General features: G+C 40.8%; 1 protein-coding gene and 1 long non-coding RNA gene across 2 annotated transcripts in view; both read right to left on the bottom strand.

The window, feature by feature from the left end:
• The window catches only part of MRPS9 (mitochondrial ribosomal protein S9), a 41,844-nt gene extending 18,278 nt beyond the window's left edge, over positions 1–23,566 (bottom strand). Inside the window, exons 1-5 of the mRNA XM_028727954.2 lie at positions 23,410–23,566; positions 13,658–13,837; positions 4,193–4,255; positions 4,073–4,103; positions 2,450–2,529 (exon numbers count right to left, since the gene is read on the bottom strand). Of these exons, the coding sequence (XP_028583787.2) occupies positions 2,450–2,529; positions 4,073–4,103; positions 4,193–4,255; positions 13,658–13,837; positions 23,410–23,499 (444 nt within the window). The 5' untranslated portion in view covers positions 23,500–23,566. The remainder of the gene's footprint in view (positions 1–2,449; positions 2,530–4,072; positions 4,104–4,192; positions 4,256–13,657; positions 13,838–23,409) is intronic.
• Positions 10,745–13,646, bottom strand: LOC114596414 (uncharacterized). The gene is made up of 2 exons (XR_003706521.2): positions 12,042–13,646; positions 10,745–11,232 (listed from the first exon to the last, which is right to left on the bottom strand). It is a non-coding gene; the product is annotated as an uncharacterized LOC114596414 (long non-coding RNA).
• Positions 23,567–26,829: the final 3,263 nt, after the last annotated feature.

Here is a 26,829-nt window from a genome sequence, read left to right as displayed (position 1 = left end):
CCCTTTTCAGAGAAAATTTGCGTCTGCACCATGAAGCGTTGTACATTATTTCTTAGCACTGCAGGGGGCTCAAGTCCATATGGAACCTTCACAAATATTACCACAGATCAAACCAGCAGCGTTTCGAGGCAGATTTGACATACCTATTTAAATGAACAGTAGGGGTCCTCAGGCTGCCTCAGGCTGTGCAGGAGAAAACCTCTCTGGAAAGCCTACGCTGCAGCTCCATTACTCAGCAAAGACACACTCTACATTTATCATTCATTTCATTTCTGCCAGGGCAAGAAGCTCATTTGCCCAAGGTCAACCAAAAGAAAAAATAATTCCTCTCCTCTCCCTCTACAGAAATAAATGTACCTGACAAGTGGGGATTTTGTCCTTTGGGTGTGTGGAGTACAAACACACACCAGATAATTCTAAAATGCACAGTAAAGCCATGGTGTTTTTTGTTTTTGTTTTTACAGAGGAAGTCCTCTAAATGGTACTGCAACCAGAAGTAGATACCAAGGGAAACAAGAGTTCAGTGGCATCACCAGGCTGAAAAGTTATCAATCAGATTACAAATATATATATATATATATTACTATAACTGAACTTCAGTACACAATTCATTCTACAGTGGATGCAGGGGTTGCGAATGTGATCCGTGTGGGAGGCACGTTCGCAACCCGCAGTGTTCACAACCTGCAGCGCCGTGTCTGCGCATGCGCGGGTTGCAATTTAGTGCTTCTGCACATGTGCATAGTGCGATTTAGCGCTTCTGCATATGCGCGATCGCCGAAACCCCGAAGTAACCCATTCCGGCACTTCCGGGTTTGGCGCGGTGCACAACCCGAAAAGGCACAACCTGAAGCGTCTGTAACCCAAGGTATGACTGTACTAGATTCTTCCACAAAGTCAGCGAATCAAGTTCTACAAATAGACAACATGCAACAAATACTATCAATATGTTGCTTCTGTAGGAAATCGGTTCAGAGATTCTTTAGTGATGCCCTTCGGATATTCTTGGACTCCAACTCCCATCAGCTACAACTTGCATGGTCAATGGTCAGGAATGATAGGAAATGTAGTCCTGCCATATCTGAAGGGCACTATATTAGCTACCCACGCTTTAGTGGATTGTTATGTAGGAGTCACTAGAAATCACAGTATGGGCTCAACTAAGAACTGCCATGCTGGACTGACCAAAATTCCATCTAATCCAGAAATTCAGCTGTGGCAAGCTAGACAGACATAGTGTTTCTTAACATGGATGTCTGATGCCTAGCGATTACAGTTAATAGGCATGGAGAGATGTTTCCTCCTGTACCTCACTGGGTAGTGTTGGACAATACTTGAACAGACTTTTAATCTACCTACTAATTTTTACAACTGCTGGTAAATTTCACAAAAAAGCCTTTCTGTTAATCCCATGCCCACACTTCAGAGGTGTCATTCTCTTTTGGGAAGGAACTTGTCTGTAAGTTCATAAATGCCTGTTCTTAAAAGAAAAAGAAAAAATAGGCAGCTGCAGACTTTCTTCACCATACTGATGCAGGACAATTGCATAAAATTTAAGCTAGATTTCTTACAGCTTAGCAAACAAAACAAGTCAGATGGGAAATCAGCTCACTTGTTTAGTGACCACCTAACGTGTGAAGTGAGATGTGCAAAGGCAGCAGAAAAAAGGAAAGAAAGGACAAGCTAAGGACTAACACAACAACCACAATGATCAGGCATGAGGCTTAGGATTTCTACCACTACCAATGTTCACGTCCTATCACAATGCAGTAGTGGGCAACAGCATGTGGGTAGCTCCCACATTCTCTACCCAGATTTGTACCAGCACCGAGTCACTGTCAAAGTGGATTTAGATAACTGAGAGCCACAAAGTACCCATGCTCTATGGAGAGGCTGTTCTTTGTAGCCTCCGAGTAAAAAAGCGTAAAAGTGGTTGAGGCTAGTGCTTTACTCATGGCCCCAATTTTAAACAAAGCAATATGAACTCCAGGAATGCACACCAATTCTCATGTTTGAAAGGATAGGATAGCTGCCAGTCAAAAGACAGCACTGGCCTCTTGCAAATTTCCTGTGTGCTCAAATGTCAAGCTATTACAAGGAAATGTAAGTTAAAGCTTTAAACCTGCTTCACACATTATCTAATATGGCCGTCAATAAGAAACATCTAGCTGCCTTCTGCAACTTTCCTTTCCTTCAAGAATACTGTACATTTTAAAAAGGATTACCATACGAATTTGCCTCTGGTCATCTTTGGTTAGTATTTTACTTATCACAGTCTGAAATTCTTTCGTAGCAAGACTGGTTTAGTAACTATGGGGGAAACCAAAGCTAATAGTCATTCCTTCCTTTGGTAACGAGTTTGCCCTAAGAAAATTACGACAAACATACACATTATGTAATAAGTGACCATTATTTTGGTCCACCAGGAAAAAGCCATTAAATAACTTACATGCATTACAGAATAATAGGACTGCTTGCCAGTGTAAAAGAGAAAGTGAAATGGGCGGCCATCTTTGTCCCACTGGATTGCTGAAGGAAAAGAAACAAGGAAGCAAATGTAATGGTAATTACAGAAGTCTAAAACACAAACTATAGTTGAAACAGGAATAATAAAACCCCATGCAGCGGCCAGAACTCCCTCCCACCCTGTTCAGAGAATGCCAGGATATTCTCTGCTGTTAATTTTTTTATAAAAAGACAACGTTGGCACCACAATCTCAACTAATAATTTATCCCACTGCTTAACCATGCTAAGGTTATGATCCTGTCTAATATGTGACAGTTCTTCACTCTAAGCTTATTACCTCTCAGCCTGGTCTTACTGGTCACAGAAACTAAGCATTTATAGAAACATTTAGCATATTAAAAAGGCACATACTACCTCAGCCTTATCTATTTGCAGCTAAATATGCTTATTTCTATAATACAGCCCAATACTAGCTCTCACTGATCTAAATAGAACTTGCTTCCAAGTGTTCATGCTCTGTATTGCAGCCTCAAGTTGGCATCAGGCACATTTACATAGGGAATTATAGAAAAGCAAACATAGAAGAGAAACTAACAAGAATGAACAGGTATGAAAAGTGCAGCTCCAGATTAGATAAAGATATACCACCAATATAGAGCTGCAATTACAGAAACAGGCTGTGGTCAGCTCTTTTAAAAACATATACCTCAATCTAAAAAGTCAAGATATTTTAGGACCAAGATTTGTGAACCTTAAGGATAAGATATAAACACTGTGATTAGTGACTGCAGAAAGCTTTAACCACCATCTGCAATGTAAAAAGTTGTGGGATTCCACTGTCCCAATATTACATTTTCGTTGCGATCGCCAATAAATTTCACGATCTCTTTGGTCAACTGAGAAATGATCATAGGAAGATTAAAAGAAGAGCAAAATAACAAATAAAGGAATCACACAAATATGGCCTGCGATCCAAAGGGCCTGGCAAATTATTCTGCATACCCAAAGAGGATTGAACTTGTTTGATTATTTTTACTATATCCTCAACCTCTAATGACACACAGCAAGCCACTTCTGAAACAGGTATTCCGAAGCAGTCTGTGATGTGTCAAGGGTATCTTTGCTTCCGAGTGAGGAAGGGACCCCTGACCATTAGGTCCAGTCGTGGCCGACTCTGGGGTTGCGGCGCTCATCTCGCTTTATTGGCCAAGGGAGCCAGTGTACAGTCATGTGGCCAGCATGACTAAGCCGCTTCTGGCGAACCAGAGCAGCACACGGAAATGCCATTTACCTTCCCACTGGAGCAGTACCTATTTATCTACTTGCACTTTTGATGTGCTTTCGAACTGCTAGGTTGGCAGAAGCAGGGACCGAGCAATGGGAGATCACCCCGTCGTGGTGATTCAAACTTGCCGACCTTCTGATCAGCAAGTCCTAAGCTCTGTAGTTTAACCCACAGCGCCACCCGCAACATACAAAAACCCAGTGGGCATGGCAAAATTCCAGATGCACATTTAGTAGTTTTGTATCCCAGCTTTCGTGTACATATGAACATAACAGAAAACAACTTAAGTGGTTTCACATACACAGTCTACCTCCACATACCTCTTTGCTTTGGAAACATTTCTTCGGGATGCTATTTAAAAATATAATAAAATAGAAAAATGTTAGCACAACCGATACAAAATCTCTCTTTTTATCTACTGCACTGAATCGTGTTCTTACCTTCATTACAGGTCTGGCCCTTTTGTCAAACAGACCAGAAGGAAAGAGATAGGCAATAGCTTTCTGCAATAAGAGAAAAATAAGACTTTGTTAAACAAAAAACCTTTATTGATGATCATAAGAGTCATAAATTAGAGCTCTCATCTCAGGAAATCTAGCTCAGAGATGGGTAGGGATCTCTACCCTTTGACTTTCTTTTTACTAGATCTCCAAGTTGAGGTAGGTAAAAAATACCAGTGGAGAGGCAGATGGACCAACATACAGTATTTATTAAGAAGCAAGGCCTCTGAGCACATGCTAAGCCCCAGAACAAAACTCACAGCCCTTTCACACACAAATTCACTCCTGATTTCCTCCTAAGCCTTCTTTGTTTCAGCAGTCTTATTTTGGATGGAAAGTACCCTTTGTGTTCTTGCCATTGTTCAACGATTGGGAGACAGAAACCCTTGTCAATCTGCTGCAAATCACTCTTGAGGTCTACTGGCAGATCATGGTCTCCTTTCAGCCAGCTACATAAATTTGCCTACAATTCATCAACTCAGATAATATTAACTGTCAAGGTTAAACTCATACACTACCTTCCTAATTTGGGAACATGTATAATCCAAAACCCTCTGTTTGCTTTAGGATGCTGGAGAAGGGAACAGAGTGCCGTTTACCAACAGCCAGCGGGAGTTTGCCAGACAAGCTTATTTTGCTTTGGCCTATGCTTCCAAAGAGGTAGTGGAGGACAGAGGTGCCTGGCGTGCTCTGGTCCATGGGGTCACGAAGAGTCAGACACGACTAAACGACTAAACAACAACGTGCTTCCAAAGAGAGGAGAAGCCCTATCGTGATTCTTGACATCAGCGGCAACTTTCTCTAAAGCTTCAGTACATCATCACCATGTGACTTCTAGCAGGTCAAAATAACTGGCCCTGATACACTCTTACTGGCTGCTGCCATTTTTATCATCACCAATTTTATGATTTGCATTGTTGTGAGTTGCAGGGCGGGAGGGAGGCTATATGCCTGAGTCCCTTCTAATTCCTTGATCCAGCAAGGGTTAAAATCTAAGTAAGGATGGACCATTAAGGTAACAAAGGAAGTGGTTCTGTGCCAGACAGCCCCCTCCCTCAACTCACTGGTAGTCAGAAAGGCAAAGGCCAGGGTTGGGATTTGTGTGTTTGAGCTAGAAGCAAGAAGCTTCTAGCTTCTGCAGGCCAGGCAGCTGGGAGAGACAGAACCATGCCTGATTCCTGTTTGAATCCAAGCCTGCAGCTATGAGAGAAGCAAGACCCTCTTGGGGTGTTAATGCTGTGAGCCCCTCCATCATAAGCTTAGGTTGTTTATATGTGTAAATAAACCTTATATCTTAAAGACACCACAGTATCAGCTATCCCTCATTCCAAGGAAACCAAATCCTGGGTAACCACCTGGAACCCCTGGAATCTCGCACCGCTCAGAGATTGGCGTGTATGTTTCTGGAAAGAAGTACCTGATTTCACTGTGTTGTGTCCAGACACCCATCCTTAAATAGGAAAGACATTGTCTTTTCATGGAGGACACACAGAACCAGTGGAAGCTCCAGATGAAGAGTGGGAGGTGGGTTTTGCCAGTGAGTTCTATCCACAAACAGTTTAGATCCAACCCATTGAGACCAACTTGTAAGAAAATAGCTCCAACTCTGTGACACCTCAAGTCTGCATAAGGTCTGATGCACACACATGCATTTTTCCCACTTGGTTCAGGCTGCAGGTGAAAGCGCTTGCAAGAGCTAGCCATTTCCAACTTTTCAGCAAACAAGGAAGTCCGTAATAGCTCTGAGCTCCATGTCAGCAGAGTGCATGAAGCTCTGAGTTGGGCTAATGTGTTTACATTGGTGTGCCAGGAAGATATCCAGTATGACATCTTAATAATTTTAAAGCTATCTAATATAGCATACCTGCGATACAACGTAGCACAGAGGTTACATAAAATTATGTAAAATTCATTATGATTCTGAACCTTGAACTGTTGCATAAAGAAATACTAGTGCAAGCAGAATTTGTCTACAATGAGAAGAAAAAGTCTCAAGTCTGCAGTTAATATTTCTCTCTCTGAAGAATTGTGTTGTATTGCTGGTTACATTAACTCAAGGCTATTACACACTGATAATATTTTCTGTGGACACAGATTGGTTTGTCAACGCTATCAACCCACTTAATATGCGTGGAGTGTATAAAGACCTCACCTATTACTTTATTAATACCCTATTGGCATTCCAAACAGAAATTCTGAGAATTCAGCAGCAAACAGAAAGGATTAACTTGATTTTCTGGAATGGTATTTTGATTCTCTTAGTGACTTGATGAATTCCCATTTGTTAGTCAATGGGGATATTGTACATATACAGAGTAGGTGAACATTCATTTGTGAACAAATGGGGATTAATTATAATGACAATAGAAAAACCCACTGCAAGCCAACGGATATTAAACACCATATAAAATAACATATCAAAAGAATATATTATGGAATACTGGGACCGACTATGTATACTTATTAAGTAGTCTCTTCAGTGCCAGCTTCTGCTTGATGATTCAAACAATAATTTCAGCTACAAGAGCATAAACACTGACTGTTACATATCTGTAATTAAAGTAGAACAGAATATTGCCTGTGTACATGCTAAAGAGGTAGAAAACGAGGCAAAGGCAATGATGAGCACAAACTACGAGTGCTCTGCACAAGACTTTTCAAAGACCGGCTTCTTTTTTGGTGGCATTCCCACATCACTGAATGGTAAGAGATCTACTTGGCCCCTCATTGAAAATCTGAACTGAAACCAAATGGCTAAAATGGATTCACATGTGCATGCAATTCCAAGTAAGGAATTTCCAATAATTTTTCTATCAAAAAGATTCGACAACAGCAAAACTTTCTGCTGGTTTATCATAGAATGGTAGAGTTGGAAGGGACCAGGAGGGTCATCTAGTCCAACCCCCTCTGCAATGCAGGAATCTTTTGCCCAACATGGGGCTCAAACCTGAGCTAACCTGCAACCTTAAAATCATACTTTTGGGGTGATCCGAGATAGCAAGGAGGACATGTTCATCTAGACTGCAGGCACAGGAAGATCCAGCTGCTAGTGCTGCTCATATCTATCATGCAAACACATGGCACTCTAAAGGACAACGACCTAAAGGTGACTTACTGTGCAACGCTAGCATAAGAAAACTTGCTCTAGCATGTGCCAACATCAGGACTGCTTTAATTAGTGCTATTAGGATGCTGAAATCTTAAGTCACAACCCCGTTACTGTTCTACAGATCCACGCCTCTTTTCACCTTATTATGCGGCTTCCAATGAAAATTCTAATGTTTTCATTCATATCGTGTCATCATGAAGCCCTGGTGGTATGTACATAGGGCTCTTAAGCAGTCCAGTCACTGGTGATGCTTAGCTTCAGCAAGGGTACTGCAATTGGTGCCCTCAGACCACAACACTTTTTGTTTTTTAAAGAAAACTTTAAAATAGTTAAAATCACAGCAGAAAGCCCCATTTCTTGTGGACATCTGCATATATGAAGACCATTCTTTACAGAAGCAGCTCACCACACCTAACTCCTTAAACTCAGGGCAGCTTCAGATGTGATCTTTGGTGCAATGCAAGATACTGATGCTGAATGAAATAAGAGATAAACTGTGGCACACAAGCTCAAGTTAAGAAGGTGCTTTGTTTTACAAATGTTGTTCAGTATTAATATGATGAAAATCTTTGGAGGCCCATGTATTTCTTCAAGTGTCTTAGGGTCCTAAAAAAGACAAAATACACTGTGCCAAGATTAGAGGTTGGGACTTCAGTAGCAGACAGGTGCCTTACGTTTTCCAAAAAGTAACTACTAGAGCAGTACTGGTGAGCTGACCAATGAATACCATCACTCTACAAATAACACTTTTAAGTCTATTACTTTTATGAAAAAGAAACAAACTCCTGATGGCTCACCTCTCATTTCTTCTCTACCAAGAAGTTCTAATTTATTTTTTAATTGAGACTTTAAAGAAAAGGTGTGGCATTCAACTAAGTTTTACTCAAAGTAATCCCACTGCCATTAATGTGGCCGGGGCAACCCAGCAAGATGGGTGGAGTATAAATAATAAAATTATTATTGTTGTTGTTAATGGACCTAACTTAGTCATGTCCAGTAATTTCTCTTATTTTATTACTTTATTTATTTATATCCCCCCCTTTTCCTCACATTGGAACTCAAGGCAGCTTACACAAATTGAAACAGCCTACACTGAGCACGGCTTAGTTGACTACCACTCAAATAATTCTGTTCAAGCAACTAAAGAAGCTGAAAGAAATCATCCAGTCCAAATTACAGGTGTCTTGAAAATATTAATTACCAAATGTTTAACGCATATGTATTCAATACTAGTCACAATTTTTTTTTAAAAAAATAGTTTGATTCGTATGCAACTATGGCAACACAGTTTTTCAGTTTTGATTAATCTGATTGTTTTTGACTTGTCTGTCTCTTCTTTGGATAAATGTGCAAGCAGCAGCTGAGCTTATCTTAAGTCTGAAGAAGGTGGGCTATAGAATTCTAAATGACCCAATATCATTTTATTGTAAAGTTAGTAATATGTACTCGGCTAATTTGTGTTTGATTTGTTTCATAAAAATGTTTTCCTTTATAATTATTATTTATATTCCAATTTGATATTGGGGTGGGGAGACAGCAGCTTATGCCATGCTGAACACTGAGCTGAAACGGATCTCGAGAAATGGACCTATACATGCCAAGTCAAATATGAGCAGAAAAGAAAGATGAATAGATAGGCTAAAACTGCTGCGGAGGTGATATACTCCCATACATTCAGAACCCAAATTACACAAAAACGTTACTCTGGATAAATGTTAAGGATAAAATTAATGTAGACTTTGGCTCCCTTTTTTAAGTGAGCTGCAATCACATGTTCTAATGGACCCTGAAAGAAGCAGGAATTACTATAGCCTCACATGCAAAGAAAATAGATACTTTGGCTTCAAGAAAATGTTATCAAGAGGAAGACACAAAATTCGTTTTCAAATACAAACTAGGTCTGATGTTCTGTTTCCAGGTGATATCATCACATAACTGCATGAACCCCAGTATTTTTTTATTTAGAACTGGGTATAAAAAATGATGTTATGTTACCAGCCAAATGTATAGGCGATATATAAAAATTTAAAGTATTTTCCTGCTTTCTTATAGGAGTCTCTCAACTGATGTTTTATTCTCTTCTGAAATATAAGTTTTAGCCAATAGGCTTTATAACATCAACTTTCTTCCAACTCCTTTCAAAAGCAACTTACAGCTACTTTATATTTTGTAATAAGAATCAAGGTATCATAAACCTCCCCCTTGGTAGATTTGCAGCAAAAAAAGGGGGGGGGGCAGGGGAGAGACATGTTCTTTTGGAGCAAAGGAAGCTTTCCCTACACCTTTTAATCCTTTTAATAAATATGCTTTACGCAATAAAATTATTCGTCAGAAAGAACTATGCTGCTCTGCCTCTTGGAAAAAGGCAAATGCCTTTTGTCAATGAAGTTAGTTTCTTAAAACATTTGCTTTACATTTATGCATTAGACATTAGGTCACTATGCATTAGGTTGTGGGTTCTAGCCCCACAATGGGCAAAAAGGGGATTGGACTAGATGAACCTTGTGGTCCCTTCCAACTCTACAGTTCCATGATTCCATCAAATGCTACAGGCAGTCTGCAAATCAGTACAATCCAGACGTTTGGCTTACTCTACCCAAAAACTTATTTAGCGCTCACATATACCAACAACTCTCACCTTTCTTTATCAAGCTTTGAACAAGGAAGCAGTCCTCAACAGAGGTCCAAAATAAATAACAGGATGATGTGATTGCATTTAATGGATTATAAAATATCATTCCAAGTTGGCTTGGGTACTGGTTGGGCTACCTTTTTTTGAATGGTTCTATATTAATATCATCCAACTGTTCAAAGCTAAGGTGTGTTTGCACCATACATTAAAAATGAAATCACAAAATAAAAGGATTACATTCTCAACCCAGGGAAAAGCACTAGGTCAGGACTGCAATCTCTATTAATTAGGTATCCCAGCTGGGCAGCGGGTATGCAGCTGTTAACTTGATCAATGACTTACCTAAATGTCATCTCTACTGATTCGCTTATAAATTACCAGCAAGTGAGACTAATGTACAGGTGCTAATTTATTTAAACTGTTCTCTACAGTTCTACATAGCTTTATAAACTGCATCTGGCACCTAATGTTAGCTGTCAGTTGTACTTAGACATGCCTGTCCTAACGACTCTGTTCATTAGAAATGAGCACAAATTATGAAATATTGTGAAAAATGATACATCAAATGGAATGGGCAAAGCGAATCAATTAGAGAAACTTCATACTGCATATTCACACATAGGAGAATAAAACATCCGGATTTCAGAGCACGGTCTATAATACCAATTAAAAAGCAATTGGTAGACTTCTGCAGAGTTATATATCAATTTACTGGAGTCCCCCCGCCTCTCCCCAAGACACACAGTTGTAATTTATAGCTTAACTTTTTATTTCTAAAAAATAAAACCACCAGGAAAGCACTACTCTGCGCAAAAAAAATCTCGTGAACGCAATGACAACCCCGTTAACATATTTCTCTGTATGACTTGTTTCAAAACACACACATCCAAAATGCCAGTAAGAAAAAGAACCCTAGGATGTCTACTTTGGAAATGTACGACACACACTGATTAACAGTAGACGACAGGAGATGCATAAGTACTCATCAGAAGGAATTATTACCATTCCAAGTGTAAAGCCTGATAATTCTGCTGCCAGTGCTAAGCGGCTTTTATATTTTTATAACAGAAATTTAATTATGCATAGCAGACGCTGTTATACAGCCTAAGTATTTACAACACCTGATGTTATTTGAACAAGCATTACAAGTCCTATGCTTTGCTAAGTAAAATGTTGTTCTTTGTTGTCTTCTCTTTTTTAAAAAAAGATAACGTGTTGAACTGGTCTTATACTTGACATCTGCAAGAAGGAGAAAATGAGATTTTTCAGGATATACCTCATTTTTCTCGAGGAAAAGTTTTCTTGAGGAGGTAGTTTGCAATAAACTAGACTTGGGCCTAACTCCTAATTCACAAAGTTGTATCTAAAACCTCCTGCGTTTCTTGGCCACAAGGTTGGGGTTTGGTACAGGATCTTAAGAATATGTCATATTAGGGCCCAATATAGTTACAGGTGACTTTTTTTTTCTTAAAGCATCTAATATTATTGGAAGGGACTGCTGGGGAAGAACTGGCATGTGTGAGTTTAAGAGTCTATCTAACTAGACTGTTTGGAGGCAAGCTGTGTTCTAAAACAAAAGGCACTAGTAAATACATATAAAAGCAGCAGCGTGGTGGGGAGATCATTTTTTGCAGAGAAAAGAGCAAAGAGTTCCATACTCTACCCATGCCTCCTCCCTGCAAAATGAATGAATGATCTCTTCCCCAAATGCTTTTTCCTTGGCCTGATTTCAAGATCAGAACTTATCTCTTACAAAGGTGGGAAGTAGAGGCAGGCAACCAAGTTAGGGGACTAAGGGAAGAAAGAAGACAAGGAATGAGTTCAACTGCCCCATTCTCACCCACTGCTTCGTTCCCTATTTTTGCAAATACACAAGGGGAAAGTAACACTTTCCGTTTTGATTTTTACCAGTCCCAGCATTCAGATAGGGATGCCTGGCAATCACTTTGTCTGGGGTGCTGAAATTTCCCACTGCAGGATGAATCGGAGTAACTGCCTCTGGCTAGTGTAAATCAAAGCTTCTCCATCCTACATATTAGTTGTTATACCCTCATTTCCAGGCCAGTCTTCCTTTCTGCAGAAAGAATGTTGGTGTCATCACTGACTTGTTTGGGCTACATCACTAACACCTCCTGGCTGCTACCTAGGATCAGAGAGAAAAGCGCCCCGGTATGTGTTTTGAATCAACGGCATTGTTAGAAGTGGCACAGGAGTCTGAGTCCCAGATTTTTTGGCACTGGGCTTACAGAATCACCCACCATTTTAAACTGACCAGAGCCAAATCTGTGCCATGAGATTGTGCCCCAAATCTTAACAATCTCCCTTCAATCTCAAGGGAGGTCAACAAGCATTGAATTGGTCTGTTAGCCTTAACGAAGTTAATAAACATGAGGAAATGCAAGTAATTCAAGCTTAAAGAACTGACTTGCTTATCATAAGGTTTTTAATGCTGACAGAGACTCTCTAGTGTGCCTTTACATCAAAGCTGCTCAGAGATCAATGCAACTCCATATAAACATGGCTTCATGCTGAGGCATGCAATGTGGAGGTCAAAACTTGAACCAGTCTAATAAATAAATTTGTACTGAGGGGTGGCATATTATAAATCTCTCCCTTTGTCCCAGTAGCACAAGAGCTTTTGGTTGTACACTGTAGAACCAACCAGCAAGGTGCATGTGCCGTTCTGGAAAGAATCAGGAAAAAGGATAGGACCAAGAGGGAAGATAAGACTATTATAAAAATTGAAACAACAAGGAGAATTAAAATTGCCCTGCTAGATCAGAACAGTTGTGCAATATTTTGTTTTCAACCATGGCCACCTACACAGCCTGCTTTTCAACATTTGTAGGTAAGTTAACGTGCTTCCATCTTGCTCATCACAGCACCCAGTATTCAGAGACATTCTGCTTCTTTATGTGGAAGTTACATTAAACTGCAATGGCTCACAACTACTGACATTTTGTGCAATACCATCCAAAAAATAACACAGGGTAGAATGTGGTGGGGTTGGAGAGATTAGATTGGAGGGAAGAAGGAAATATTAGTTCCAATGATTTTTTATTTTATTTGATCAGCAAAGCATCTAACACAGGGGCAACCAGAAAGAATTAAAGCTCAATGTCAAATATGTACTTGAAGTCACAAATCAAAAGCGGAACAGGCATGTTTACTCTGAATAACCTCCTGTAGGTCTTGCTCCAAAATAAGCATGCACAGTTGCAACCCAAGTGTTGGCCCTAAGTGTTGAAAAAGGTCACTTGCAATGCTAGCTGTTATAGTATCATACATGAAACCCCAGCATAAGTCTACCCAGCAGGTCAAATTACGGGTAAATGCTTCCAAATGCTATATAAACCTTGATAGTGGTTCTTACGACCTCAGATCAAGGGGATTATCCATTAGTAGTTTTAAAAAGAACCTGCTGTGCTTTAGCAAGGTATAGTATAGAGTTCTGCAGTGTGATGTCTGACCTCGCACAGTAGTAGGGGTAGAATCTCTATTCAGAGCCACAGTTGCAATGTTTTCTATGTATAGTAGCATTCGCTTGTACGCTGACAGTTCGATTAAAATTCACGGAGAGCTGAGGGGCTCATGCTGAAGCAAAGAGCTTTCAATTCTGAAACCCTGCAGTAAATTACTTCTCCAACTGAGCAACCATACTTACATCAATATCCTCTTGGGTAAAAGTTTCTGGATCTTCTCCCATCATGTTGGCTAAATGTCTCTTTCCTATGTTGAAATCTTCAGTCTGTTTTTTGATAAAAGCTTCTGTGTACTTTTCAGGTCCTGAAGCGGCAACATTTTTCCTCTGCACTGTTGGGGTAGTGCAGATCAGTCTTAATGTCTAGGGAAGGGAAACACAGATCACAAACCTCAAAATAAAAGGGACAGCATGGATATTGTATCAAGGCACAGAATACGGCAACCGTGCTGAAGCTAAGACAGTCTGGACTCCTCAGTGCCTGGTTGAGACACTACCAGGGAACTCTTTTTATGCTACCTTTATTTCACTGACAGAAGATAGATAGGCAGGATATAACTGTAGAAAAACACATATACAGATGTGAGCTCACTTGAATTCTTGGGTAAATTATACTGTCCCAACTGCATAACCTATCTCACAGGGGTATTGCTGTGGAGCTAAAATGCATCTTAAACTCCAATACATTTTAAAATTTAATACATGTTAACATAAGACAATCCACTCAATTTTCCAGTTAAATACTACTAGAACACTTCCTGGGATCTGGGGCTTGTGATTTATATGAACTGAGTGAAATTTCATTGTTCCTTTCAAACATACAGCTCTAAAATAGTGGTAGGAAACTTGTGATCCTCCAGATGTTGGATTCCAATTCCCACCAGCGGGAGAGAGGATGGGACTTATAGCCCAGTAGCATCTGCAGGGCCATATCCCTATTCTAGAAGAAGAAGAAGAAGAAGAAGAAGAAGAAGAAGAAGAAGAAGAAGAAGAAGAAGAAGAAGAAAAGCCCTATTCTAGAAAAGAAGTGACGTGGCAAGATTAATTATTGCTCTGTAAATATCTGGCATCTGCTCTGTAAATAAATTCTCATTAAGGGCTATTGTTTTCCAAGAAACTTGGTTTTCTGAGACAGATGTCACAATGACGCAAGCAATCGTTTGTTTTTCAAAATGCCTGCCTTTAAACATACAAGACGTATTTTATTTACATATCCCCATCTAATATAACTAATTATCAGGTAAAGTGTTCCTATGATATTTTGGCAAGCACACAGACAAAGAAGGTGGAAGATAGGTCTAGGTCACTTATGGTAAGTGTTGGCAAAGAAAACAGGGGTGGGATGGGAAGAAGGAAGAGAAAAGGAGCTGTAAAGAGAGTCCACTCCTCTAGAATTCTATGTGCCTAAACCTTCAGTAAAACAGGTTACTTAATTTTCAATATTTTCATGCACCTGATTTTTCAGAAGCGAATGAAACTCAGGACATCCAAGAGACCAAATTTCACACACTCAAATCCAATCTGGCTCACATCCTCTTTCATGTGTTAGCTAACAGATGTAAAAAAAATGATAGAAATATATATTTCTTGAGTGCACTGAGAATATATTAAGGTTGCATTTCATAAGAACATTTACTTGGAATAAGTCTCACTGAACTCAGTGTAACTAATTTACAAGAATACAGTCTTAGTACCATATACTGTATTGAATGCATGCGTGCAAACACTTATTTTTAAAGAAATTCTACACTGTTCTTGGTGAATGTTGACCAATTCTTAAAACTTCAGATTATGAGGACTCCAAGCTTTTTAGCACATTTGCCTACCATATTGACTAAGACAGCCCATTTAGAAAGCCTGGCTGACAGTTTTGGCTGAGCAATTTACTTCCTCCCTCTTAAAACCCTAGTGCGATTGCCATCAATGCCTACTAGCGAATACAATTTCTGCTCAAAACAATGGTCCAAAAGACAGTTATCTTCTGGCTTTTATGGAATCCTGTAAGATATGGCTAGACAGATTTGTTTTTCTTTTACCAAGATAATCAGTGGGTAAGACAACTGTAATTTCAATCAAGCACTCTGCCAAAGGAACAGAAGAATCACTGGCAAAGCAGTAATGGCTCAAGCTTGGCAAAGAGCCATCCTTATGCACTACTTTATTTGTCCTGTGTTCATATTAACAAAGCTTCTCGGCAGTCTAATTATTCCATAAACAGATTACTGGAGTTGTCTCCCTGGAAAGAAACAAGAAAAAGAAATGGGAGGGTGGAAAAGAAGTTGGAAGGTGAAATCTTGTAGATCTACTCAACAGTTTTGCTAGAGAGCAATTTAAGGAGTTAGCCATCTAGTGGTCAAATCTTTTAGGCTACAATGTGACACATATTCTTATTTCAGTTTGAGTTCTGTGCCTTGCATGTCTAGCTATACAGATCTACCCAAAAGAAAGTCCCAAGGATTTCAAAAGAGGGCCTATTCCCAACAAGTCACAAGCTAAAGTTTCTGACAAAGAAAGAGATGCCTTTTTTGCTGTCCAATATCTGAAGTGCTGAATTCAGATATGAAATATTTTCCATAGAATCATAAAATTTTAGAGTTGGGAGGGACCCTAAAGATCATCTAGTCCAAATGCCCCAGAACACAGGAATATGCAGCTGTCCCAGACAGGCATTGAACCTGCAACCTTGGTGTTATCAGCAACACGCTCTAACCAACTGAACTATCCAGGCCTTTCAACAGCACCAAACGAAGGTAAAGGTAAAGGTACCCCTGCCCGTACGGGCCAGTCGTGTCCGACTCTGGGATTGTGCGCCCATCTCACTTAAGAGGCCAGGGGCCAGCGCTGTCTGAGGACATTTCCAGGTCACGTGGCCAGCGTGACAAGCTGCATCTGGCGAGCCAGCGCAGCACATGGAAACGCCGTTTACCTTCCCGCTAGTAAGCGGTCCCTATTTATCTACTTGCACCTGGGGGTGCTTTCGAACTGCTAGGTTGGCCTGCTAGGTTGGTAGGCGCTGGGACCGAACGACGGGAGCGCACCCTGCCGCGGGGATTCGAACCGCCGACCTGACGATCGGCAAGTCCTAGGCGCTGAGGTTTTACCCACAGCGCCACCCGCGTCCCTTACCAAACGAAGACCTCCTGCCAAAAAAAATAAAGGGTCCTTCCTATAATTCCTTGTATTACCCCTTACCAGTAGCACTCTGTCATGAAAAGCAAGCCCCAGTTATAGAACCAATGGCATCTTGTCCTGATGCAACACAAGAGCATTTCTTTGGTGATATCCCAACCATCTTTTATGTAGTTAAATATGAGCTTTCAAGTTCTGAAAACCACTGCAGAAACAAGGACAATGATGAGTCCTAGAGAGGCAAAGCTCAGTGGCTCTTCCCACTTTCCAGGAATAGAAAATGGTACTGGGAAAAGTGATTTCTTGGCTTTTCTCTTTGAACCTGGATAGTATTTTTCATCCATGACAGATAAATACATTAGCCTGCCCAGCTACTTTTAAGTATTGTCACGTGCTCCCTAGTTCCAAGATACGAGGTGTTCAAGAGGCAGAACACCAGGGATTTGGATGAGAAGGGCACTGGAGGTTTATGGTGTATTTGTAATATTTGCATTACTTAGAAATATATAAGCAGAGCATTAGCAGGATGATCAATCTGCCTTCACAAGGCAGATTTTGCATAAACTGTGGCTCCCCCCTACAGGCTCCACCAGCTAGACTGAAACTGTTAGAAGCTGGTGAATAGGCAAGAGAGAGTGCTCTCTCTGTCTCTGTCATACACACACATGCTTTTAGACCCGACCCCTCTAGGTGAATTGTCCACACAGGGAACCACCTACACACATTATTTTTTTAGTTAAACAGAAGCAAACTCAAAGAGGCTTATTTCTGAGTAGACAAGTATAGGATTTTACAGTAAGAGATGTTTACTTAATTATTTGCAGGTAATTCTGTATTAAAGCTGCAAGACACTGCTAGCATTATTTTGATCCCTAATTTATTACAATTATGTTGAAAAATCAGCGGCATAACTGCACTTTTTTTAGACAAAACCCTAGGTTGTTGAGTTTTTTGAGCCCCCAAAAATGTGATTTTTAAATTGACTCCTAAGATCCAGGACAAAGCACTGCCTTTCGGAACCCCCCCCCGGACTTTGAAATCCCAGTAATGTGCAGGAAAATCCAGACATATGGTCATCCTAGAATATGGCTATATTGTTGCAACCCAGTAAGTCCTAGTCCACCAACTGAAGACCAGTGTCCCGTCTGTTCATCCTGGTAGTACAGTTTTGTATGTTGTATTGTCTTGAACGTTATTATGGCCCCTAGACTTGTAAGCATCCATACATTAAAGGCATAAGTTATATTAATCAAAATCTAAGTGAGGGAAGAGTCAGAGCTGAGTGGGAGGGCTTTGCATGCATCAGTCCCTGGCATCTCCAGGTAAGACGGTGAAGATACCTGGAGACCCACTGCTAGAAAGCACAGGCAAATACTGAGTTAGATGGACCAATGGACTGACTCAATGTAAGACAGATCCTACCAATATAAGCTTATACATATTACAAACAAACAAAAACAAACAAACAAACAAACAAACAAGCAAGTGGGGGCCTTTCTGTGCTGGCACTTGAGTTTTGAAATTCCTTCCCTTCCACCCACCTCAAATGTGACAGACACCAATTTTCTTTGGTTTTAGCTACCAGTTAAAAGCTCATTTCTTTGTTGATGCTTTTGGTAAGGGAGGGCTTGTGAGGAGGTGCAGACAGTACTGATTGTGCTGTTTGCAAGAACAGTTAGGTACTACTATGCTGAGAATTTTAGTGTTGGTCACAATAATATATATACACACACTGTGTGTGTGTGTGTGTGTGTGTGTGTGTGTGTGTACACACACAGACACATATAGGTACAATAGCAGCATGCAACAAGTTTCTATTTCATTAGGTGACCCTGCTCTGGGACAGAAATTAATTAAATAAAGCAAGCAAGGGTAAATACGTACTGAGTTACATTCCATTTGCCAACTTAAGGAGTTCTTAAATGTTTAAATTCAAACCAGAACACGGCTGCAACATTTCATGTAGCAAATTGGGAGAGCCCATCCTTGCAAACTGTTACATTTCATCAATTTTCCTGATATTGCCCATGGCTGCTCTCCACTAGCACCTCAGCACCCACTTGTAAGGGTGGGGAAACTTGCTGTGCAATGGCTGAACAGTAACATTTCATTTTTGCGCCATAGAACGCAACAAGAAAAATATACTGATAACAATAATGCTATTAATAATATTATCTATCAATCCTTCTGAACATGCATTTCAAATAATATAGCTTCTTAAATCATTTTTAAGCAGAACAATTACATTATCATTAATACGTAACTTAAAACATATAAAACTATACTGAAATGTTGGGGGACAAGAATTTCTTTGACAATACAGTAAGAATAGGGACCAAACTTAAAGAAAATTGTTTTGTCCATATCCTGTTTATTTCAATATTAAGTAATATTTTAATTTTACATCACAGCCAATTTCCAAAGCTTATTTATCCTGTCACTAATTTGAAGAGGAAATAGCTGAGTTTTCAGTTTCTGGGAAAACAACATCCTTGCTGCAATGATCATCTCTAGATTAGTTGTAGTCTAAATAGTCTCTTCGGATTAAAGTGTAATTTAGTAACAATAGTAGAAGAACTCACAACATAGAAATTTACAAAATTAACATCTAACTGTTATTGTTATTGTAAGTAACTTCCTTATCCTTATTCATCACACTTAGTACAACCAAAGTTAAATACCACCTTGACATTACTTTGAAGCAGTTTTCTCTTATAGTTTGATTTAACAAAAAGAATGAACTCTAGCAATTTCCTGATTTCCATGGGGATCATATTTCCAGTATCCCGCACCCATTTAATCATGTAATCCTCAACCTGTTCTCATTCACAATCATACCCCTGTATCACAAAATAAATTCAAAACAGTCAACTTTTATCTTTTTTAGGACAGTCTCCTCAAACTGTTAAATCTCTTAAGAACCTATTAAATATAAAATTATTTTAAATCTCTTAAGAATCTCTTAAACGTCATGTAACAACAGTGTATATGAATGAAGTATTTAAACCATAATAAATTCTCGGGATGCAAATAGTTTCTAATTGTTGAGTAATTGATCATATTTCTGGTTTTTATTAATCTTTCTATCTAATTAGGTTGTTTTTCCAGCATCAAATGTCAAAGTCTGATAAAATCAGGTGAAATAGTGGGCTTCATTACATTCCCGCATCTTTAACACAGTAGATACAGTTTTTGACGGCTGTTGTTCAATGAGTTCTATCTCCCTACTGTATTTTGTGCAATGTGATTTTAGTAAATAATGATACATGTTGTTCAATTGTGTCCTATACAAGTACAGACCCTTTTGTCTCACACCTTGGATTATCCCAAGTCCTTTTTGCATAATGATAACCAGGTTTCTTCTGTGCTGTATAGATGCCATATATTGCAGCAAAGGAAAGTTGGCTTCTAAACTTGGTATTGGTACTTTGCGGTATAATTCTGGCTTCTCCTCTGCCTAGTGGAGCAGGTGTGCAGGTGAGCAATGGCATGACCTGCACTTGCAACTTCTGCAACCTGAAATGGGTGTCCCCCCTGCTTTTTCAGTTACAAGAGACAGAAGCCTGTGTTTAAGATAGCCCCAACCAAAGAAAAAGATGCCTCAATAGCCCCAATTACAGTGGTGCCTCGCAAGACGAAATTAATTTGTTCTGTGAGTTTTGTCGTCTTGCGATTTTTGTCGTCTTGCGAAGCACGGTGTCGGAAAAGTTTTGGAAAAGCTTCAAAAATGACCAAAGTCTTCAAAAACCTCAAAAAAAGGCTACCACACTGCGTTCTATGAGTTGCTCCTTGAAGTCAAATTGCAACTGTATTAACGGTGTTAAGAAAAAGGAAACAAACTTGCAAGACATTTCCGTCTTGCGAAGCAAGCCCATAGGGAAAATCGTCTTGCGAAGCAGCTCAAAAAACAAAAAACCCTTTCGTCTTGCGAGTTTTCCGTCTTGCGAGGCACCACTGTAAATGCATCCTCTGTTGCAATGAAGTACTCTGGCAGGCTTGAGAGCTTGGCCTTAGGAGCTGCCTGTCAGGATGGAAGCTCCCTCTACAACAGAGACTGGAAGCAGGAGAAGAACATTGCTCTCAACTGCAGTTAGCTTGTTTTGGAAATTTGCAAGGCTAGTTGGTGGAGGTGGCTTTCAAAGGAGCCAGCAGATCCAGCACAAGCCCTATTATACTGGAAGGGCAGCACTCAATCTTTTTTCAAGAGACCACTCTGCATGGTTATACAGTGGTACCTCAGGTTAAGTACTTAATTCGTTCTGGAGGTCCGTTCTTAACCTGAAACTGTTCTTAACCTGAAGCACCACTTTAGCTAATGGGGCCTCCTGCTGCCGCCGCGCCGCCAGAGCCCGATTTCTGTTCTTATCCTGAAGCAAAGTTCTTAACCTGAAGCACTATTTCTGGGTTAGAGGAGTGTGTAACATGAAGCATATGTAACCTGAAGCGTATGTAACCTGAGGTACCACTGTACTTTCTATGCTTATCTTTACCCTTTGCATTTAACTACCGGAAACCCATTTGGCTGTTTAGTTACAGCTCTTCCGTGAACCTTATTGGGGATTCCTCTCCTACAAATCTTCCCCACTTTCTTCTCAAATCAGCTTATAGATTTAAGGATCCTATGCTCTTTTAAAATGGGGAGGGGGGTTTAGGGGGGATTATTGGGTTGTTGTTTTTATTTTGATTATGTATTTGGTGGTTTTATATTTTGATTTTATTCTGTGAACCACCTTGAGACCTGCGGGTAGAGGGTGGTATAATTCATTAATTAGTTAAGTTTTTTTGAGATCAAGGGGGCTCCTGACCCTGCCAGGGTATGATGTGGTGGCAGCTGAACTATGCAAAACTGAAACTGGTTGATGGGAGAGCCCAGCTGAGAATTTATCTGTAGTTGGGAGCAAAGTATACCCAAACAGATGATACATATTCACAAGAAGAACCACCACATTTATTATTCATTATGATTCATGATGTTCCCCCCCGCCCCTTATTCTTCTTCCAATGAAATCAGGGCTAAACATGCACACACCTTTGCCCTTATACCTTAAAACATTTGGTTTGCAGATTAGGACAGTGACCCAGTGAGCTCATCGCCAGGCAGGGATTTGAACCTGGGTCTCTCTGGTCAGAATCCAACACTCTACCCATGATACCACACAGACCCTCCTTATTTAGGACTGAGAATAGTTTTCCTGAATCCAAGTGTCACAGATGAAGCAATTTATTACTTCAGGCTACAATTCCAATTTCTTCCATTAGATTCCAAGGCAGTCGCTGGATTATTATTATTTATTAAATACATCGTCAAAAAGAGAATGAACTTCACCCGTGTCATTTCTGCCTGTGACCCTCTGGGTAGTGTTGGGCTCCTCTCATTAGTGTGAGCCTATATGGTTTAATTGCATTTCATTATTTTACCTTGTTGCAATGCACAATTACAGGAATCACTTGTGATAATCCTTATTGTAATAACCTGCTGCTACATAAGCACATATATTTAAAGAAGGTGAATAAATAAGTTAATTTGGATATGTGTAAGATATTAAAAATAAATTTAAGGAACCGCAGAAAGAGGGGGGAAGGAAGTCAAGTTTTAAAATGTCAAAATGATTTTAAAAACAGTGAAATGTATATATCTGAAAAGTATAAATAAAATAAAATAAAATAAAATAAAGAAGGCGTATGGTCTTCCAGATGTGACTGCAGGCCCAACTCCTATCCTAACAGCACAGAAGCCATGTATATGTGTGTGTGTGTAAATAATAATTTATTTGTACCCCACCCACCTGACTGGGTGTACAGTGGTACCTCTAGTTGCGGACACAATCCGTTCTGGGGTGCCGTTCGCACCCCGAAAAGTGCGCAACTAGAGCGGTGCTTCTGCGCAAGTGTGGAGCGTGATAGAGTGCTTCTGCACATGTGCGAAGTGCGCAGAACGCATGTGCGCATGCGGTGAAACCCGGAAATATACACTTGCCGCGTTCGCAAGCCGAAAAGATGCAACATGAACCTAACGAAACACGAGGTATGACTATATATATATATGTGTGTGTGTGTGTATATATATATGAGGGATGCGGTTGGCGCTATGGGTTAAACCACATAGCCTAGGACTTGCCGATCAGAAGGTTGGCGGTTCGAATCCCCGTGACGGGGTGAGCTCCCATTGTTCGGTCCCTGCTCCTGCCAACCTAGCAGTTCCAAAGCACGTCAAAGTGCAAGTAGATAAACAGGTACCACTCCGGCGGGAAGGTAAACGGCGTTTCCGTGCGCTGCTCTGGTTTGCCATTAACGGCTTAGTCATGCTGGCCACATGACCCGGAAGCTGTACGCCGGCTCCCTCGGCCTATATAGCGAGATGAGCGCCGCAACCTCAGAGTCGTTCACGACTGGCCTTAACGGTCAGGGATCCCTTTACCTTTAATTATATATACACACACATATGGTGTGTGTATCTATATGTGTGTCTGTGTAGAGAGAGCCGTGACTTTAATGCCAAAGTACGACTGCAGGCATTTCACAGCCCTGCCACATAAACCTATTGAAAGGCATGAGAGGTGGGAAGGCAGAGAAGCGACTTGACTCGAGTCAACTTCGGGCTACAGAGCAACGTTTTCTGAACATTGAGGAAAGAAAGATTTCGGGGACTGAAGTTACCTCACATGGGACTTGTGGGGGGGGGAGAGAAAACACAGCGCATGCGCCGCCGAGCGCTCAGAAACCGGCAGCTCTTTACGTGAGCGGCTACTCCCCTCCCCCCCCCCCGCACGCGCTCTCTCTCTCTTCCTCCCTCCCTTCTCTCTTACCTTCGGCCCCGCCAACCGCTTCCCCGTCCTCACCGCCCCGCTCCACGCACCGCTCCCGAGCAGCACGCGCCCAACCGCCGCCACTACCATATTTGCTAAGGGAGAGGAGGGCGGGGTAGACAGAGAGAGACCCCTCCCCTATCTGCCGTATTCCGTTCAGCGGCCCTCCAACTGTCGCACACGCAGCAGCACGACGGCGGAGACGTCGCGCCTGATTGGCCGCAAAACGCGGCGAGCGGGCGGGGGGGGGGAGCGTTGGAGGAAGAAAGGAGAGAGGACGCTTCGCCCCCAGGAGGAGTCATGTGACTCTCGAGCTGTGAAGCGGCAAAGCCATTAATAGTTATGTAGCCGCGCGTGCAACATAAGTCTGAGTGGGAAGGGGAGCAGCATACATATATTTTGCTCGCCTGTTTCTGTTTTGAACCCCGGAGAGCCGCAAAACCCCGAGGAAGGAGGAAAGGCTGCTATTTTTTTTCAGGACTGTCCGCAGTTGCCCAGATGTTCAGAAGAAAAATAATGAGTGGCTGCTGTGTAATCTCCCAACTGTAGGATATTCAGCATCATTAAGGGACATCTACGGATAACCGACTGTATCTTCAGTAGTTCTGCAATAAAAAAAGTAGATAGGGTTGCAGGTGGCTGGTGTGTCTACCTACACACTGTGTCTTTAAAACGCATGCAAAGCACATTTTCTGCCCCCCTTCTCAAAGATTTCTAGGTACAGTAGTTTGTTAAGTGGTACTGGGAATTGTAATTCTGTGCAGGGTGAACTTCAGCTCCCATAATTCTTTGAGAGGGTAGGGAACGTGCTTCCAATGCTTTTTCATGTCTTGCTATTGTTCATTTTATTAGGACACACACTCTAGTTTCAAGGCTGGGAAAAGGTAAATTAAGGCTGCCATCTTATTCGCACTTGCCTAGGAGTATAGGACTGAGTTAAACCTGGAAATGTGCAAGAAGGAATGCAAACTTGCGGGAACCATAAAATTTGTTCTTCTTGGGGGCAGTTGGCATTCTGGGAAAATGCCCAAATGTAATGAAGTCAGCATCTTTCCCTACTTAGTTGAAATTCATTTTTTTTTTTTTGCGTGATGTAACGTTGAAAAGGAAAAACAGCCACTAATAGTAACTCAACATTAATTACCAACACAACAGCCTAACATTCAGTCCTTCGGCCCAGGGAACTCTGGGAATTGGGGCTCTGTGGAGCGATGAGGGAGACCCTAGCAACTTTCTGCACTCTTAAAAAACTACAGGATTCGGGGGGGACGGATGGACCCATGACTGTATAAAGTGGTATAATACTGTTAATAATACTGGTATAGTACTGCTTGTATAGTGTGTATAGTACAGTGTATATTGTGTAAATGTTTAGTGCAGATGATGTCTATACAGTACTGTATTAAAATTCCAAAAAACAAAATCTTCAAACAATTTACCACTGATGGTATGCTAAGCAGACTTGGATTTATCCATGTTTGCAAGACGGAACTGCAGCAAGGTGAAGAACAAATGCTTCTGGAATCCATAGTTCTGCAATGAGTGACATCCAGTATTGATTTCAGTAGATCTACTCTATATATGAATAATGTCAGATACTGCCCAAAATGTTGTGGCAACTGTTAATCAAATGCCTGATTTGACCTCCAGAAAATGGTGCAACCTGCTGGGACGTCATATGTATTTAAGTTGTTTGATTTTTAAAATAATAATTTTATTGGGCTTTAGCTGCTTTGGAAACCTGTAGGTTGAAAAACAGCATATACTGAATAAATACAGTGGTACCTTGGGTTAAGAACTTAATTCGTTCTGGAGGTCCGTTCTTAACCTGAAACTGTTCTTAACCCGAGGTACCACTTTAGCTAATGGGGCCTCCTGCTGCCGCCGCGACACCACCACACGATTTCTGTTCTCATCCTGAAGCAAAGTTCTTAACCTGAGGTACTATTTCTGGGTTAACTGAGTCTGAAACCTGAAGGGTCTGTAACCTGAAGCATCTGTAACCTGAGGTACCACTGTTAAATAATAAATCAAAGGCTCTGGCTCAGAGAGCACATGCCTTCTAACCTACAGACAGATGGGGAAGCAGTAACATGAAATCTAAAACCCCCACAATCAGTTGCTATCCAATCTACAGCCAAACACCACGTCACTATTTCCAATATATTCACTCTCCCTTTTCCAGAAGATGTTGGCATCTTAACTGCATAATTGCAGCTAAATGTAGTGTACAATCTCTGTCTGGGGATGTTGAGTGCAAACCTCTTTCCCGTTAGAAAGAATGGCCAGTGCATATTACATCCAGCAACGCTTTCGTCATTCCAATTGCTGTATAGGCTGCCCCTCTTGCCAGGGAAGCCAGCTGCAAATTCAAATGTGCCTGTGTTAATGGGAAACATTTCAAACGCAGGTAGTTAGTTTAAAAACTGCCACTTCTTTTGCATGCACTGATAAAAACCAACATTTATTCAATGTGGAATTTCCTTGATTACTTTGAATATTTTTGACTTTTCAGAAATGACACCACACCTATCTGTGAGCTCTGTACACTGGTTTTGGTTTACTCAAATGCCCTTTCTACAGACCTCAATTTCAGGTTCTTCCCTACTAGGATTGCAAGCCTAGAGAGAATTAATGATCAAGAATGCAATATCTGGATCAGAGGATTTCTCTCTGTTTCAAGTGTACAGGAATTAGGATAAAAAAAATATGCTTGGCACAGAAAAAGAACAATGTTTTATTGTTTTTACATAAATGTAACATTACAAGTTTAAACAAAAAAATTTCCTTCCAGTAGCACCTTAAAGACCAGCTAAGTTAGTTCTTGGTATGAGCTTTCGTGTGCATGCACACTTCTTCAGATACCTGAAGTGTGCATGCACACGAAAGCTCATACCAAGAACTAACTTAGTTGGTCTTTAAGGTGCTACTGGAAGGAATTTTTTTTGTTTTGACTATGGCAGACCAACACGGCTACCTATCTGTAACTGGAATTACAAGTTTGTGACACTGAATAAAAGAAAAACTGCATGATGTTTAGGCTACAAAACAGTGGAGATGGGTGACCTCCAATTTGTATTGGAGGTCATAGAGTTTCTTCTCTGGATCTAATCCGTGCCTGGCCCCTTCTAGAATTCTGAAGCCGCAGGTCACTGTTGATTTCAGAGGTCAGTTACCTCATACAGCAGCAGGAGAGAAAGACCTGTGGCCCTCCAGCTTCTGTGTTGGTGGGATTCTTAACTCTCATCTCTTCTCTACCAAACAGATCCTAAGCCAAAATGATAAAACCACACAATTCTCAAATCTTTTTGCCTCTCCTTCTGAAAACAGTATGATTCTGATAAAGACGTTATACTGTCGTATGCATGCCCCATCTGTAACTTTGGTTCTCTGAAATCCTATGATTTCCTTTGCTGCTTT

This window comes from Podarcis muralis, chromosome 4 (genome assembly GCF_964188315.1).
Source record: "Podarcis muralis chromosome 4, rPodMur119.hap1.1, whole genome shotgun sequence".
NCBI lineage: Eukaryota > Metazoa > Chordata > Lepidosauria > Squamata > Lacertidae > Podarcis > Podarcis muralis.
Note: the sequence above shows the minus strand (reverse complement) of the source record. Positions and strands in the feature narration are given on the sequence as shown.